The sequence below is a fragment of the Balaenoptera physalus genome (assembly GCF_965194825.1).
Source record: "Balaenoptera physalus genome assembly, chromosome: 1".
Taxonomy (NCBI): domain Eukaryota; kingdom Metazoa; phylum Chordata; class Mammalia; order Artiodactyla; family Balaenopteridae; genus Balaenoptera; species Balaenoptera physalus.
In genome coordinates this window covers 34,992,963-35,008,163 of record NC_138882.1, presented here as the reverse complement: position 1 = coordinate 35,008,163, position 15,201 = coordinate 34,992,963, and the positions used below count along the sequence as shown (strand labels likewise).

Below are 15,201 nucleotides of genomic sequence, written 5' to 3'. Positions count from 1 at the left end.
AGTGCAGCAGGACCCTCACCTGTATTTCAGGTCAGTACTCAGGACTCTTCTATGGCAAAGGCAGGGCTGGGGGTCCCAACAGCCGGCCAAGCCCTCTGGGGCCCCAGGCACTCTCCAACCAAAAACGGCCTTCCTGCCCACATCCCTGTCTCCTGCCAGTGGGTGCAGCACACTGACCCTGGGACCAGCAGTGGGTACAAGTGTGAATAAGAAGAGTGAATAACTTCCCCAGGAAAGACACAACTGTCAAACTATAGACCAGAGTTGCAGGGACCAGAGGAGAGGAAATCAGCCCCTGGGAGGGTAGCAGGCCCCAGAAACGATGGTATCTTGTCTCTCCTGATGACTCCAGCTCAGAGGCTGGCAGGGGCAGCCGCTCCTTGCTCTTCTCACACGCTGCTCTCAGCCCACCCCCTCAACTCCTGTGGGGCTCAGATCCTGAGACCGGACAGTGGGTACCACATCCCAGCAAGACGGTGGCCTGGAGTCAGAATGAGCAGGGATCCTGAAATCAAGCCGTGAAGCTTCGTGGAGGGCAGCTCTGCAGAAGCTTAGCTGGGAGAGAGAAGCCCCAGGGATCATAAAGCCCTTGAAGGTTCTTCCACAGAAATTGGAGTCAGACCCGTTTGTACAGCCTCATCGTACAGAGCTGAGGACCTTAAAGGGTGGCAGGGAGAAAGAATCCGGTTTTAGTTCCGTTCTAAGGAAGAACTGTCGAGCAGTCAGCACTACCCAGTGAGAGCGAATGCCCTGCGTGGGGTCACCTCCGACCCTGGGACAGTCAGCTCCAGTATTTTTTAGGATTCTATGTGTCCTGACTCCCTGCCAGGTGGCCCAGCCTTTTACTCCCCGTTTTCCCTGTTGGGTGAGGATGATTGGAAGGCGGGTGGAACTCCATGAGAATCTCCCTCTGAACTTGGGCCTGCCAGTGCCCTGGGCTGTGGGAGGGACGGCGCATGGGTAGGGACCCTTCCCAGGTTATCTCGCAGGCCCCATCAGCCCAGGGGTCCAGTGTTTCTCACAGAAGCCCCCCAGGATCCCACGTCGAGGCCCCAGGCTGCGTCACCTGAGGTCGGGGGAAGCGGAGCTGGAGGCAGAGGGAAGGGCTGGGCCGCACCTGCCCTTTCCCCTGGGGCAGACCCATGACGTGAGAACCAGTCCGGAGAAGCATAAATCCCGCCTGGGTCCTGTCCTCTCCTCTCTCTTCAGATCCCACGCTGGGTGTGCAGAGTGGGGGCCAGGGGCATTCAGAGGGGTGATGGGGCTCTGGGAATCTCTCAGAAGGCAAGTGGTGCTCAGGGTTTCTCTAAAAATGCCCCCAAATCCCACTTTGCTCCAGGATAATCATCCCAAGGAGATTTGGGATTGTGATCAAGACTGGGAGGGACCAACGGAGCTGAAGTGTGGAGGGAGAGAAGGCTGTGTGGTACCAAGAGCCTGATTTCTGCTACTTTGAAAGGAGCATGGATTTATTTCCACCAGCATTAGTTTAGTGGAAAACTCTTGCTATGGCCACTGCCCTGGGGAAGGTGGCAAAGAGGTCAGACTCACTGAGGCTTGGAATTGGGGAGCTAAATATCTCTGGGCCGGTACTGCTTCTGTTCATAAAAAGCAAACGAGAAAGCAGGAGAAAAGATAAAAATGGACACGTCTTTTCTTCACCTGTATTCCTCCCCATGTCACACTTAACTCCCCAACCCCGGAGGGCCCAGCTGCTTCCTGGGAGGAATTTTTCAATCAGATGGGAGCACTGAGCTTGCAGAGATGAGCAGCTGGGGCCTTGAGAGGAAAAAACAGACCCGGAACAGAGTTTAATAACCAGCCAGGGCTGCCTTGTGTGGGTGGACCCTCGAGAGGGAATAATTACTTGGAAGGCATTGGGGCTGGGACTGGGAGCACCTTGGAGCTGCAGGGAACCAAGTGTCCTTAGCTGTTTGTTCTGAGGGCCTTGGAGGAACAGGAATTCAGCCACAGGGTTGCGGTGATCCCAACCTGAGGCCTGCTCAAGTGGTGGCCCAGGAAAATTGAAGGCAGGTCACCCAGGTCTTGGGAACTACAAGCGCCTGGGAGGAGGACAGGATTGGCAAGGGGGCGGGGGGCTTGGTGGGAGAGCTTGGTCGAAGAGGTACTCCTGAAATGAGATGCACCCAATGTAGTGGGACCAGACACCGTATCCTGAGGCATGAAAGCTAGAAACATAATAAACTGCTTTTCCCCAAATGGCACTGGTGGTCTGTTTCATCATCAAACAAAGCTTAAACTGGAAAGTCCCTTTTCCAGAGGAGGGGTAGCGGTGGAGCAGCTCAGTGGAGCATGTGTGTGTCTGTGCTGTGCGAGGGGTGGTGATGCAGGGGTGGGGGTTCTGATGCGAGGGTGCTAGTGGTTTGTGCGCTAGAGTGTCACCAGCAGAAGTATAGGGAAGTGGTGGTATCCCGAGAACATTTCCTAGAAAATGGACCCCTTTCTTCCTTTCTTCTCGATTTCCTTTTTTATCAGAAAAATAAATACTCTCAGGGTTTTCTTTTTGAATTTTATTTTATTTATTTTTTTTATACAGCAGGTTCTTATTAGTTATCCATTTTATACATATTCGTGTATATATGTGGTGGTGGTGTGATGAACTGGGAGATTGGGATTGACGTATATAAATACTCTAGTTTTAAAATCCAGTAGAACTCAGAGGCTTTTAAGGATAACCAGCATCTCCAGTCCTGCTCTACAGAGGCAACGCCTTTCAACTCTCTCAGCAATTTTGCTACTGATGGTTGTCCATATTCCTAAAGGTTATGCTTAAACTGCCATTTCTGAATTTTTCAATTTTATTCATTATTTCTTCTTCTTTTATGGTAATTAAGGATTTCTCTCTCTTATGCTCCGTCCCTCCAACTTTGGCAAAATCAAAAGCCAGTACTTAGATTATTATAATTAAATTAACATTCATGGTGCATTACAATGACATTTCCTTGTGTAATTTTTTGCTTTTCATTAAGTTCATCATTGCTCCCGCCCCTTTCCCACTCCTTGTTTTTCTGTGCCCAGCTGCTCCACAACCCCTTTCGCCTGGTGTGATGCCCAGGTAATGCACCAGTGGGATTTTCTCCTGGGGGCTCGGTGCTCCTGGGTCTCCTGCACACCAGGAGCTCAGTGCTCGGTGCTCCTGGGGGATCTCTTTGCTGCTCTCCTCTGTGGCTTCCTACGTCCAGGTTCTGGGGTTTTCCTCTTTCTCAGGTGACACTTGTATTTAAGTGGAAGATGTGTTCCAAAGCTTGCTGAGAAAGGGTGCAGGAGAAGCAAACACTTCGAGTCCTGGCAGGTCTAGAAATGTTTCCATTCAACCCTTACTCTTTAGAGTTTGGGTGTGAATAGAATGCTAGGTTGAAACTTATTTCCCCTCTGAAATTAGAAGTTGTTTTTCCAATATCTTCTGAATTTAACAAGTCTGGTGCAACTCTGATTCCAGACTCTTCTATGGTTTGATCTCTAGTGGGTTTCACCACCTTTCCTTACCCCTGCCATGGGTCTTTTTCCATTCATGTGCTTCATCCACTCAATGGATGCCCTCAACCTGGCAATTCGTGTCCTTCCGTTCTGGGAAATCGTCCTGCATTAATTCTTTGGTCATTTCTTCCCTTCCATTTTCTCTTTTTCTCTCTTCTGGAACTCATATTAGTAGGATATTGCAACTTCTGTTTGTTTTCTAAGTTTCTTATATTTTATCTCCTGATTTTTTTTGTTGTTGTTCTACCTTCTATGAGATTTCTTTAACTTGACGTTCCAACTCTTTTATTTCTTAAAAAAAATATATCCTCCTGTAATTTTAACCTCTGAAGGCCCTTTCTTACTCTTTGATTATTCCTATGTTTATTGCATCCAATACTTGTTTTATGAGTGCAAAATTTTCTCTTATGCCCTCTGAGGATATTAATTACAGACTAATTTTTTTCATGGTGTCTCTGGTTTCTCTGTGTTGTTTGCTTTGGTCTTCTCTTCCAAACTAGAGGTTTTATTCAAGCTCCTGGGACAACTTGGCTCTCCATTCAGGGTTAAGACAGACAGGTGGAGGGGCCTAGAAACTCGGTGTGCAGGGGCAAGGCTCACAGCTGGTGTACCCCACTCTAGATGGGGGCTTTGAGCAGATTTTCCCTGGAGCACTGCCATAGACTGAATGTTTGTGCCCCCCAAAATCATATGCTGAAACCCTAACCTTCCATGTGATGATATTAGGAAGTGGGGGGCCTTCATGGGTGATTAGGTCATGAGGGTGGAGCCCTCATGGATAGGATTAGTAGCCCATATAAAAGAGACCCCTGAGAGCTCCCTGCTCCTTTCTGTCATGTGAGGAAACAACAAAAGCATAGCCATCTATGAACCAGAAAGCGGGCCCTCACCAGGCACTGAATCCGGGGTCCCTTGATTTTGGACTTCCCAGCCTCCAGAACTGTGAGAAATAAATTTCTGTTGTTTATAAGCCACCCAGTATGTGGTACTTAGTTAAAGCAGCCCAAACGGACAAAGGTAGGTACCCTTCAATGTCAGTATCTGTCGGTCTTTTCTTTGGGGCTTTCTCTCTCCCATTTGGGGAGGTGGTCCTTGTGCCCTGCATTCTGGGAAGAAACTGGGAAAGGGCTCACCCAGGCAGACTTTCACACAGTCCACTCTCTTTTTTCCCTCTTTTCAGACACTCTCTTTATCCCCACCCTCATTGTGCTTGTGACCCCCTGACTAGAGGTCTCTACTGAATCCTCGAGAGAGAAAGCCCCTAGCTTCTTCCTCATGGGGGAGCAGGGCAGCCGGCTGTGTTAGCTGGAGATAGGGGACTCAGGAAGTCTAACTTCTCCATGTAGAGATTTCCAGCCAGTCCCCTGTTTTCAGTCTAGAAATTGTCCCAGGTAGCTCCAAGTACCGAGACTTGGTCCTCGGGGTGAATCAGTTATGGCCCTTCAGTAGACCTTTTTGCTGGCTTTGAGGTTGTAGCTTCCTTCATTCTGCCAAGCCCTCCATCTAATTTCCATCTTCAATATCTGGTTGTCATTTCTCATCTGCTGTGGTTTCCTTTCCCTTCTCTTTGTCCTTGGGAGTTTATTCCTTTCTTGTTCCTTTGCTATCTTTTAGGGGGCTTAGGGTGTGAGCAGACATGAATGTGTCAAAAGTGGTACCTTTAAACGTTTTGTGAAGGTAACATGCAGATGAGACTGCTGTTAAGACTCTATTGGACAGATAATAGAGAAAATATAGGTAAGCAAAACCCACGAAGAGGATGAAACTGGGGGCTCTTTGTTCTGCTCTGGCTTTCCCAACAACCAAAACCAGTCCTGCTGGCCTCCAGGCTCCCTGCTCTGAGCTGAGTATGGAAGCCTGTTGGGCTCTGATGTTTTAAAATGGAAGAAGGGCGAGGAAGGGCATACTAACTCCCCTGGGACTTGACATCTTCTGCCTCCCTATGACCAAGTCTGGACCTGGGGAAGCTGCTTCCAGAGAAAGGAGACAGACAGGGGCAAAAGTCAGATGCCTGACCCCAAACAGGAGGTTTGAGGGGAGGAGACCTGCTCTGGGGATTGGTAACCTCACCTGTGTTGTCATTAAAGAAGTTGGAGAGGCATCGGGATAGAGTTACATTGGCTGCCAGAGACCTGCTACCCAAGACAAATCATTCAGGAAGAGGGTTGGCTCTGCCACACAGCAGGGCCAGAGAAAAAGGAAAGACTGTAGTGTATAGGAAGATTATGATACTTGGAATTAGAATGTGAGAGTCTCACTCTGGGCTCTCTAACTTGCCAGCCAACCTTGGGCACACTACTTGACTTCTCCAAGAATACTGCCCACCTCTTGCAGTTGTTGTGAGGTTGAAATGGAGTAGCCCTGTGCTTGGCACACTACAGGACTAAAAAATTGCTTGTTAATATATTACTAGTGATACTAGAGGCATAAATCCCCCTGCATCCCTCCCACCCCCGCCCCCCATATTCCTTTGCTTAGGGGCATGAGACCACTTCCCTACTAGTGCAACAGACTTACCAAAAGGAAAGGAATATGGAAAGAGATGCTCTTACCTCCCATTTCCCAGGGAAGGATGCCCAGGTCCTCCTGGTTTCTTGCCCCTTGGGGACTGTCTAGAGTTCTCAGGAAGGAGAGGGTTTGAGAGCCCCTAGGCAGCCCTACCTCCAAGTCTTTGGGCTCTGGTGCCCTAGCTCTCTGAGCCCACCCAGAAGTCTTGGGAGGTAGATGGGAGTCCCTGGGGCCCCTCACAGCCTGTACCTTCCCTCCAATCAGTTCAGGGTCAGGCTGGGAGCCTCATGAAACCAAAAAAATCCCTTCATCCCATGGAGATCCCCATCCCTTCACAGCATATGGGGCCAAGAACTGCAAAGCCTGGAGTCTCACAGGCACAGTCCTGGGCAAGAAGACCAGGACAGGTGGATCCAGCTCTTCTCCTGCTACCCACTGAAGCAGCTGAACATAGATCCTGGAGAGCACTTGGGTTGCAGTGGGAGCTAGTAAGGCCTGAAATGTAGTTAGAGGGGCCACACCACACACAGCATCACACAGACACATGTATGTTTCTTACATTTACTCTTCTTACACATACCTTCTCACACACAGGCCTGCTTCTTATACCAGAGAACACATTTCACTCTCCTGCCCCTGAAGCAACATACACACACACACACCCCTGCCTTCTATCTGCCTAAACTTGAGGTCACGAGGAGAAGTTAGGGGGGATCACAGGAAATTTTGTAAAATTAGGTTGGCTAAGAGCAGATTTTAGAGATCCATTAGCTTCTTCCTACGCATAGACTTCATCAGAGAAAGGTTTGGTCCAGGGAATAGGAGAATAACTCACTTAACAGAATAGCTGTTGAGTTTATGATTCCTCTCCCAGAGGTACAGAGACACACCCCAGGCCGTTTGGGGGATGAAATATCAACAGCATCACCCTGTCATGCATGCTAGGACATGAGCTCACAGCAGTATCAATAATTTGAGAGATCCTGGAGGACGGTTTCAGAGTAGAGATGGGGGTAGGGCAGGTTGTCGTGTTCCCATAGCAGCCTATCTCATTGCCATAGCAACAAGATTCTGCCTCCATTCTATGGAGTCCTGGTTTCTGTAATGGGTGGAACACTGGTGTTTCATGGAGTGGTGGTGGACCACACAATCCTTCTAGGAAAGAACATTTCCATTCTAAACCAAGCAAGGTAGGGACTTCCCTGATGGTCCAGGGGCTAATAATCTGTCTTCCAATGCAGGGGACATGGGTTCGATCCCTGGTTGGGGAACTAAGTTCCCAATGCCGCAGGGCAACTAAGCACGTGCGCTGCAACTAGAGAGAAGCCCGTGCTGCAACGAAGAGCCAGCGCAGCCAAAACCAAGCAGGGTACGCGTAGCGTGAGGCTGTCAAATAGGGCTGGGTTTTCTTGTGGACTTAGAAGCCTAGATTTCCTGGAGTTTCCCAACTGACAAGCTCTACTCCTTCCTACAGCAGTTTAAACTCCCCAGCTATTGGGGGCCCCCAGGAATGTCCCCACAAGGCAGATTGACCATTCCTGATGTTCACCACAGCTGACTCAGATGGAAACCCTGCCACATCAGAGAGGTGTGACAGTGCAATGGGGAAGCCAGGAGCCTGAAATGGCTTGCCACTCATTGGCTGTGTGCCTTGAGTGAGATATTTATCTTTCTGAACCTCAGGATTCTCACTTGTGAAAATGGGGTTGATACATGCTCAGCCCCCTGGGTGGTTCAAAGGATGTAGAGAAGTGATGAACATAAAGCACTGGACCCATCCAGGGTTTCCGGGACGGGGGGTGGGGGTTGGCAGATAGATGGCCCAGTGCACTGCTGACACTCCTTGCGCATGGAGTGGGGCTTCATTGTGGTTGTGGCCAAGCACCCCAGTGGAGGTCTGACTGGGGAACTAAGGTGTTATTTAAACCTCAGTGGATGGGGCAATGGTTGGCATCATCTTCCAGATCAGGCTGTCAGACTGGCTAAAAACTTCCCTGGGAAAGGGGAAGGTACTTAAGCCATCTGCCTTCCCCTGCCCTAGATCAGTGCTACTCAAAGTGTGGGTGTCGGCTCATGGCCCTCTGAAAAATGTTGGTTACCCATCTGCAGTGACATAGGTCTAGGAATTAAGAGAACATCTTCAGAAATTTTTATAGCTATTTGATATTGCTGTAACACCACCCAAGCAGCATCCAATTTGGGCTTCTTTTTAGTTATTTTTAAAAGTCTTATAGAGATTCAGTGTGTGTGTGTGTGTGTGTGTGTGTGTGTGTGTGTGTGTGTGTGTGTGTGTGTGTGTGTGTGTGTGTGTGTGTTTAAAAGTACCGATCTGCCCCGAATGGGGGGAAAAAACAACTTGGTCCTTTACCTCTAGTTTGAAAATCATTGACCTTGATAACACTAAAGCCATCTTAAAACCAGCTAAGGATCCAGCCGAGAGAGAAGGGGAACAATCTCATCCGCGCCGCTTGCAAAAATTAGCCACAAATCACCAGCGGGTGAGACGGCAGCATTTCCTTTATTGCTTCAGGAAACAAGCTGCAGGCCCCTCCCACTGCCCCGCCCCCAGCCCCGGCCCGGAGCCACGCTCGGATCCGCGTCCGGGATTGGAAGGTCTAAGGCCGCACCTCCGCGCTCAGCCCTGCCCGGCGCCTCGGCCGCGGCTGCCGGGCGGCGCCGCCTGCCGCTTTCCGTAACGTAGGCCGAAGGAGTTCCAGTTGTAGGCGGACAGGTCCTTCTCCCGCTGCACCAGCACGCCACCGCGCGGGGCGGGGATCAGGCGACTGCGGGGGGCGCACAGGCCCGGCAGCTGGGGCCCAGCGGAGCTCTCGGGAGGAGGGCACAGCGAGGCCCCCCGAGGGCTCGGCCCGGCAGCGGCGGGCTTCCTCTCCGCGCACCGCGGGCTCTGCGCCCCGGAGGCCAGAAGCGCCGGGGGTCTGAGCCGCGGGCCTAGGACAGAGCCACAGGGAGAGGCGGACGTGAGGCCGGGGCCCGGGAAAGACGGCTTTGGAACACCTACTCACATCCCCATCCTCTGCTTATCTTTTGTTCCTTGACCCCTAGGAAGCTCAGAGCTCAAAGCTCAGCAGCCTCTTAGCTTGGGTGGTGTGACCATTTGCTCCTCTTTCCTTCAACATAGCTTTGATTTCAAATGTTTTACAGAATTGTCTTGAATGTCTTTTATATTGAATTACTTTTTTTTTGTTTTTAGGAAGCAAGCAGGGTAGAGCTTGGAAATAAAGAAAACTCAAGTATTTGCTGGACACCCAGCTTTGCTCCTCTTCGTGGCTCTCTGGCTGGCCCGCCCCTGCATCAGGCTCCCACTAGACAGAGCTCCTTGGGGCGGTTAGGGCCATGTTCATTCATCTCTGAGCCTCTCAGAGTCTTGAAAACAGTGCCTTGCACATACTAGGGCCTCAAAAATGCTTGTTAAATATATAAAAGCTAATGAAAAGCTTGTAGTTACAGAAATGAAGAAAGTGAAGCTAAGACCATTGTGCCTGCACACGCCCAACAAGTGTGAACCCTAAAAGGCTATATAAGGACTTCAACAAAGAAGGGAAATTATCTGGGTCACCTCGACCAGCTCACCTCCCCCACTCCAGGTATAATCTTTCCCCTTCATACTGAGGGTTAATGAGGCTAATTTGGAAGGCACTTCACATGCAAGGCTCATTAAGTGCACTATACTTTTTAGCAGTAAAGTAGTGCAACTAGCTCTCAGCAGACAATGACCCCAGCGAATTGTGGCAGGAGATGAGTGGAAATGAGGTCTGGGGTGTGAGTGGGTGTGTGTTGGGTGGAGGGTAGTTGGCTTTGAGCCCTGCTCTTCAATGCCGTGGCATACTCTGGAGAAGAGTGGGCATGGTCCAGAATAAGTTATAATCTTCCTAGGAGGGCCCTGGGCCTGGCTGAGATGGGAGGGACGATGACTTCCTTTCTAGATACAGCCACCATCCCAGCAGTAGGATCACTGCTTAGGCTATTGTTTTTAGCATCACCTAAAAGCTTTTGCCAAAAAGAGCCAAGAGCTCAATGTCCCCAGGGCAGTGATGATGTTATTCTCTGGGGGATCCTCCCTCACCCAGAAAGAACACTCGATCCCAGGAGAGAAGACACACTTGGCAAAGGACACCCAGGGCCATGTTCTCTTTGCTTTGGGATAGCTTATGGGCACAATGATATCTTGTGTATAGAGAGAATGCTGCAAGTTCCATAGCTAGAGGAACTGAGGTCCCCAGAGGCCAAGCTGACCACCCAGCAGTGTTAAACCCCCCTCCTGACTTGGGGATGAGCACCGTCCTAGCTCGTGCCCTGTAGAGGGCACTCTTGGGTAGCTCAGTGCCTGCTGGGTTTCTGCAGCATTGGATTGAGTGACTTTGGGAACGTTTCTTTACCTCTTTGGGCCTCAGTTTCTCCAGGTCATCAGTTTCACAATGAACTCATAATGTTGACAGATATTAAGGATCTGTCCTTTTGTGTAGGTTATTATTTTTTTTTTTTTCAAATTTCCCATAAAGGAACTGAGGTCACTGATAAGACAAACTTGCATAGTAAATTCCTTCCTAGCAGATCTGCACAGAGAGGTGGTTGGCGGAGAGCAGAGAGAAAACCATGCAGGAGCTCGGTGGTTAACAAGCACCTGAACCTGGGTGAGCCTCCTGATGTCCGTAACAGTGGCAAGACATTCCTTGCTTGCAAAGTTAGTGAATTGCATGTATCAGTCTTAGGTTTCCATTAAATGCAGCTTTAAATTCACGTCAAGAGACTAGCCATATCTGAAAAATATGGCAACTCTCATTTTGCGACAACTAACTTGCTCCCTCCCACCCTCCTTCCCAGACAACACATACCTGTGGCTCTAGGATTCTCCATGGGCGCCGCCTTTTCTAAGGTCTCCCTGAAGGAGACGGCACAAAGGAAAAGCATCAGCTGCCAAGAAACCAGTGAGTTCATTCTGGTCCTGGACGTGCCCTGAGACCAAGACAGAGAGAGGGAGGAGGGACTAGGTTAGGCACGCCCTCTGGGCTGGGTGGTGGGGCAGATCCCAGTGTGCAGTGGGACCCCTGGAAGGGAGGAGACAGCCCCTGCCCTTGGAGGCCCCCAGTGGAGGGATGAGGCTGAACAGACACAGCATGGAAATGGGACCGAGACCACTTGCACCGTATAGTCCAAGCTGAACTCATGCTAGGTGAGGATCATAAGGGAGGGCTTCCTGCAGGTGAGGCCAGTAAGGTTAGGAAGGAAGGAGAGAAGGAAAGAAGGAAGGGAGGGAGGGAGGAAGGATTCATATCAGTGGAAGGGGCAGGACTGCTTGGGTTGGAAAATGGCCAGGATTCTGAATCTCAGGTTTGCTTGAGAGGAATGTTGGAGAAACAAGGAATGAGATGCAGTGTGGCAGTGAGCAGGGAAAGGTGAAGTGAAGTGGGGCAAGGAGTTCCACTGAATGGAGGACGCCGAGCTCCCAACCTGCTCTCTGGAGCCTGGGAGCAGGCGCTTCTTCCTTCCATGCTGGGCTCTGCATAAATGACAACTTTCTGTGCTCCACTTTCCCCGCTAGAATGTGCCTTCCCGAACCTGGCCCAGTTCCCTCCTGCTGTAATGGGAACTTAATTCCTTTCCTTTTTCAAGAAAAAGGAAGAAAGAGGCAATCATTTTGCTCCCTCTCATAACCCTTCATAGCCTTGAAAACCATCATTAAATTGTCTTATTGCCTGTAATTCAGGAAAGAGAAAAAAACTTTCCCTGATTTATCAGGTCACTGTCTCCATATTCTATTCCCTGTGGTCTGTGAGAGGATATGAATTTAATTGACTTCATGATTTTGGCTGTTGAGGTGGGAGCTGTGTACTCTGACCCCCTCTTCATCCCCCTTCCCCTCTCATCCCCACCCCCCCCAGTTCTTCCAGCTCCCAAGTCTGATTTCTCTTTGAAAAATCATCAGGCACTTTGAGACTGTCCAAACGTGATTAAAGACAAATTGGTGGAGAGCCAGGCAACACTGCAGGCTGAGCAGAGGGAGTGGGTGCCAGATTTAAAGGCTCGAGCCTCCCTCTGTGGTCGAGGGGTAAGTGGGCAGGGCAGGCGGACTATCATTTGTGCCCATCAGCTCCTAACGGTGGCTCAGCCCCATCCATCCCTCTGTTGTTGCCCCCACTCCCCTCTCCTCTCCCTGCTCCCACCAGGACGCAGGCATGCGGTAGAGTAAGAGTGGCATCAGGAGGACTCAAATCTAGCTACAACTCCACCCTCCCTCCCTGTGAGACAAGAGCAAGTCACCTCCCATCTCTAGACCTTATTGCTCCGTGTATAAAATAAGAGCATTGAGTCAGACTGGCCACAGACTGTCCCCTCAGGTGGTCACTTATCCTTGCAGACTTTGACTCTGTGACACCCTGAAACCCAGACCATGGCTTTCTGCACCTGCCTTAAAGGCCTGGGGCGGGGCATGGAGTAGAGAGAGGATCAGTCCACTAGAGAGAACAGTGTAAAACCATTTCTTTTGTGGCTTCAGACCATGGATGCACAGGGTCCAGGTTAGTTCAGAAATCATTCCTGATCGCAGCACCTGGTTGGTGCTATGGGTGCACAGGTGTGCTAAGACACGGGGTTGCTTCCCCCAGGCCCTCCCCTGAGATCTAGCACAAGAAATTGAGTCGTAATCAGAATCATCTCAAAATAACATGGTAAATGATAGGCTGGGGGCACGTGAGTAGAGGGTGGGTGGGGAGGCCTGGTGGTGTGTCAGAGCCCATGGGAGCCTGATCTGGAGGGTCCAGGCAGGTTTTCTGCAGGGGGTGGCGCCTGAGCTGAGTTTCTGAGCACTGAAGGCAGTCCCAGCAAGGGAGCTGAAGCTGGGTGTGGAGGGAAGTGCAGGCCCTCCAGCCTGCCAGGAGGGTGAAACTTTGCTGGAGAGAGAGTGAGTGATGAGGCTGGGGAAGGGGCCACCAGGGGCTTCATCCCGGAGCGGTGTGAGCCAGAGGGGAATGTGTGTAGATTAGCGTTTCAGATGGAGCATTCAGGCTGCTCTTCAGAAGCAGGACGGTGAGTGAGGAAGGGGGCAGAGGGCAGGCTGTATGGTTAGAAGGTAGCGTTCCTTCTTTATGCTCCTCTCACCCGTATTGCATCCTCCCCATCCCATCATAGGTGGCACTTACCATGAGAACTTTGGTTTTCCCCCACTACCTGTCCCCAACACACACCTATACCCCTCCCCCAACTCTTGGTTCACTGCCCAGCACAGGGGCTTTTAACACATGTGGTAGAATTGAGTTGTTTGGAAAAGAACCATCAGCTTCCAAGGGGCCACTAGTGGCTGCCCTGCTGTGGGCATTTTTGTGGTCTCCCTGTCCCAGGGGTTTTGTACCTAGAGAGTAACAGGAATTCCAGGCTTGGTTGGAAAGCTTTTGGGGTGGGGCAGCTCCCTTCTGGGGTGATCCCATCTCTTAGTGCCAGGGCTGGCAGGGTACACAGGGGCTCTTTGTTTAGGTCTGTGTTTGCCATCCACACATCAGGGAACTGCCCAGAGGAGTCCTATTGAGCCTGTGAGCCCCAGGAGTTCCCCAGCTCCCTCCAAAAGCTTCTGTGGCCTCTCATCCCAGCCAGAGAGTTCATTCACTGTACTCATTCTTTCTACAGAAAAGAATCCCCAAGGTCCTGGTTTCATAAAGTGCAAGTCAACGTTATTTACCCAGACGTCCCAGAATAATCTGGCCAGCCGAGTAATCAGGGAAGATCGGCACCCCCTTGGCCTGCCTGGGACCCCTCTGTCAGTCTTGGAACTGAATTCCTGCTCCCAGCTTGGGAGCCTCCCTGTGTCCGGCCAGACCCCTCCCCTGGTGTGGGTGCTGCAGCGCACCTACCTTGCCTTGGCTCCGTCCTGAGAGGTCTCCGAGGTGATGACACTGCTTGGGTGAGTGAACACCTGGAGGGAGGGGAGATGGGCTCCTGGGCTCGCTGTCACCAGCTCCCTGGTCACGTCCCTTTTATAAAGCCCATGGTGACGTCTCCAGGCATAGGCGCACCTCTGCCTCCCCCTCCCTCCTCCTCAGACCCCCTCAGAGAGCACAGCGCTCCGAGCCGATGACGGCTGACTCCCGCCTCCTGGTTCTCATGACTGACATCAGCCTTTTCCTGCCCCTCCAGAAGCCTTCCAAGGCTGGCTTTCTGATTGCCACTAGTTCTTTCCAGCCTTCTCACCGCTTCTCCCCAGACCCACTCCAAGACCCATTCTGCCCCAAACAACATGGAAATGGACTGTTTGGGGGACGGAGTGTCGGCGTGCAATGTTCCCCCTCCAGACAAGTGAGCAGGATGCAGGGGAGGAAGGGGGAGGAGGTGGCACAGTCTGCCCCGGGGGCTCCTTGCTCCCCGTGTGCTCCCGGCTCTGGCAGCTCAGTTGGGGTCTCAGACCAGAAGGCGGCTCCTGGGCTGGGATCTGGGATCTGGGACTGGGTGGGGGGATTGTCTCTTTTTTTTTTCTTCCTTTCTTCCTCCCTTCTTTCCCCAAGCAATTCCTGAGCATGTGCTCAGCACAGGGTTGGAGATGAACATGCCATGGTCCAATGGGCGGGACAGGTATGTGAGCAGCTGGCTAAGAAAGCAGCACCTTTGCAGCTCTAGAAGGTGGGCGTACCTGGGAAGCACTAAGGGAACTTGGAGGAGTGCCTTCCAGCTGCAGTGTGTCCGGAGGTGCTGCTTCTGGAGCCCCACAGTCATGTCCTGTGGCACCTCGATCACACCGTTTTGGAATTGCTGTGAGCTTTGCTTTGAAGTGGGGCAGGTCTGCTTCCCTTTGCACCCTCAGCACCCGATCCTTTGCTCCGTACAGACACAGGGGCCCTCACAGAGACTTACTAAATGTACGCATTGCGGGGGACTCCTGTCTCTTTCTTGGGCCTGCAAGGATGCGCTTTACCCTTCAATGAAGTGCTTCCCAGGACAGAGACTGGGGCCCTTGGAAGGTAAGGGCTATGTCTCTACCTCAGCAGAGGCTACCTGGTGAGTGAGCTGTGCAGACATCCACCTAATTAATGGTTGAGAAGCACTTCCCACCATGATGGGGATTAATACCCATCACTTGTTTAATACCTCCTGCTAACAGGGGCTTGCAAACATATTATCTCACTCATTAGGACTAGTAAACACGAGGGTAAGAATGATAGGTCATGAGAGCAGGCCTGCTTCTTGCCATGT

General features: G+C 51.2%; 1 protein-coding gene across 1 annotated transcript; it reads right to left on the bottom strand.

The window, feature by feature from the left end:
• Positions 1 to 8,612: 8,612 nt before the first annotated feature.
• On the bottom strand, positions 8,613 to 15,170 carry KISS1 (KiSS-1 metastasis suppressor). The gene is made up of 2 exons (XM_082432841.1): positions 10,860 to 15,170; positions 8,613 to 8,955 (listed from the first exon to the last, which is right to left on the bottom strand). The coding sequence occupies exons 1-2, from the start codon at positions 10,960 to 10,962 to the stop codon at positions 8,642 to 8,644; spliced, it is 417 nt and encodes a 138-aa protein (XP_082288967.1). The 5' UTR covers positions 10,963 to 15,170; the 3' UTR covers positions 8,613 to 8,641.
• Positions 15,171 to 15,201: the final 31 nt, after the last annotated feature.

Bases quoted from the DNA above. Each gene is read 5' to 3' on its own strand.
- KISS1 (XM_082432841.1), bottom strand. From the start codon at position 10,962: ATGAACTCACTGGTTTCTTGGCAGCTGATGCTTTTCCTTTGTGCCGTC. The intron at 8,956-10,859 runs GTATGTGTTGTC...GCTCTGTCCTAG, and splicing joins GGAGAATCCTAGAGCCACAG to GCCCGCGGCTCAGACCCCCG.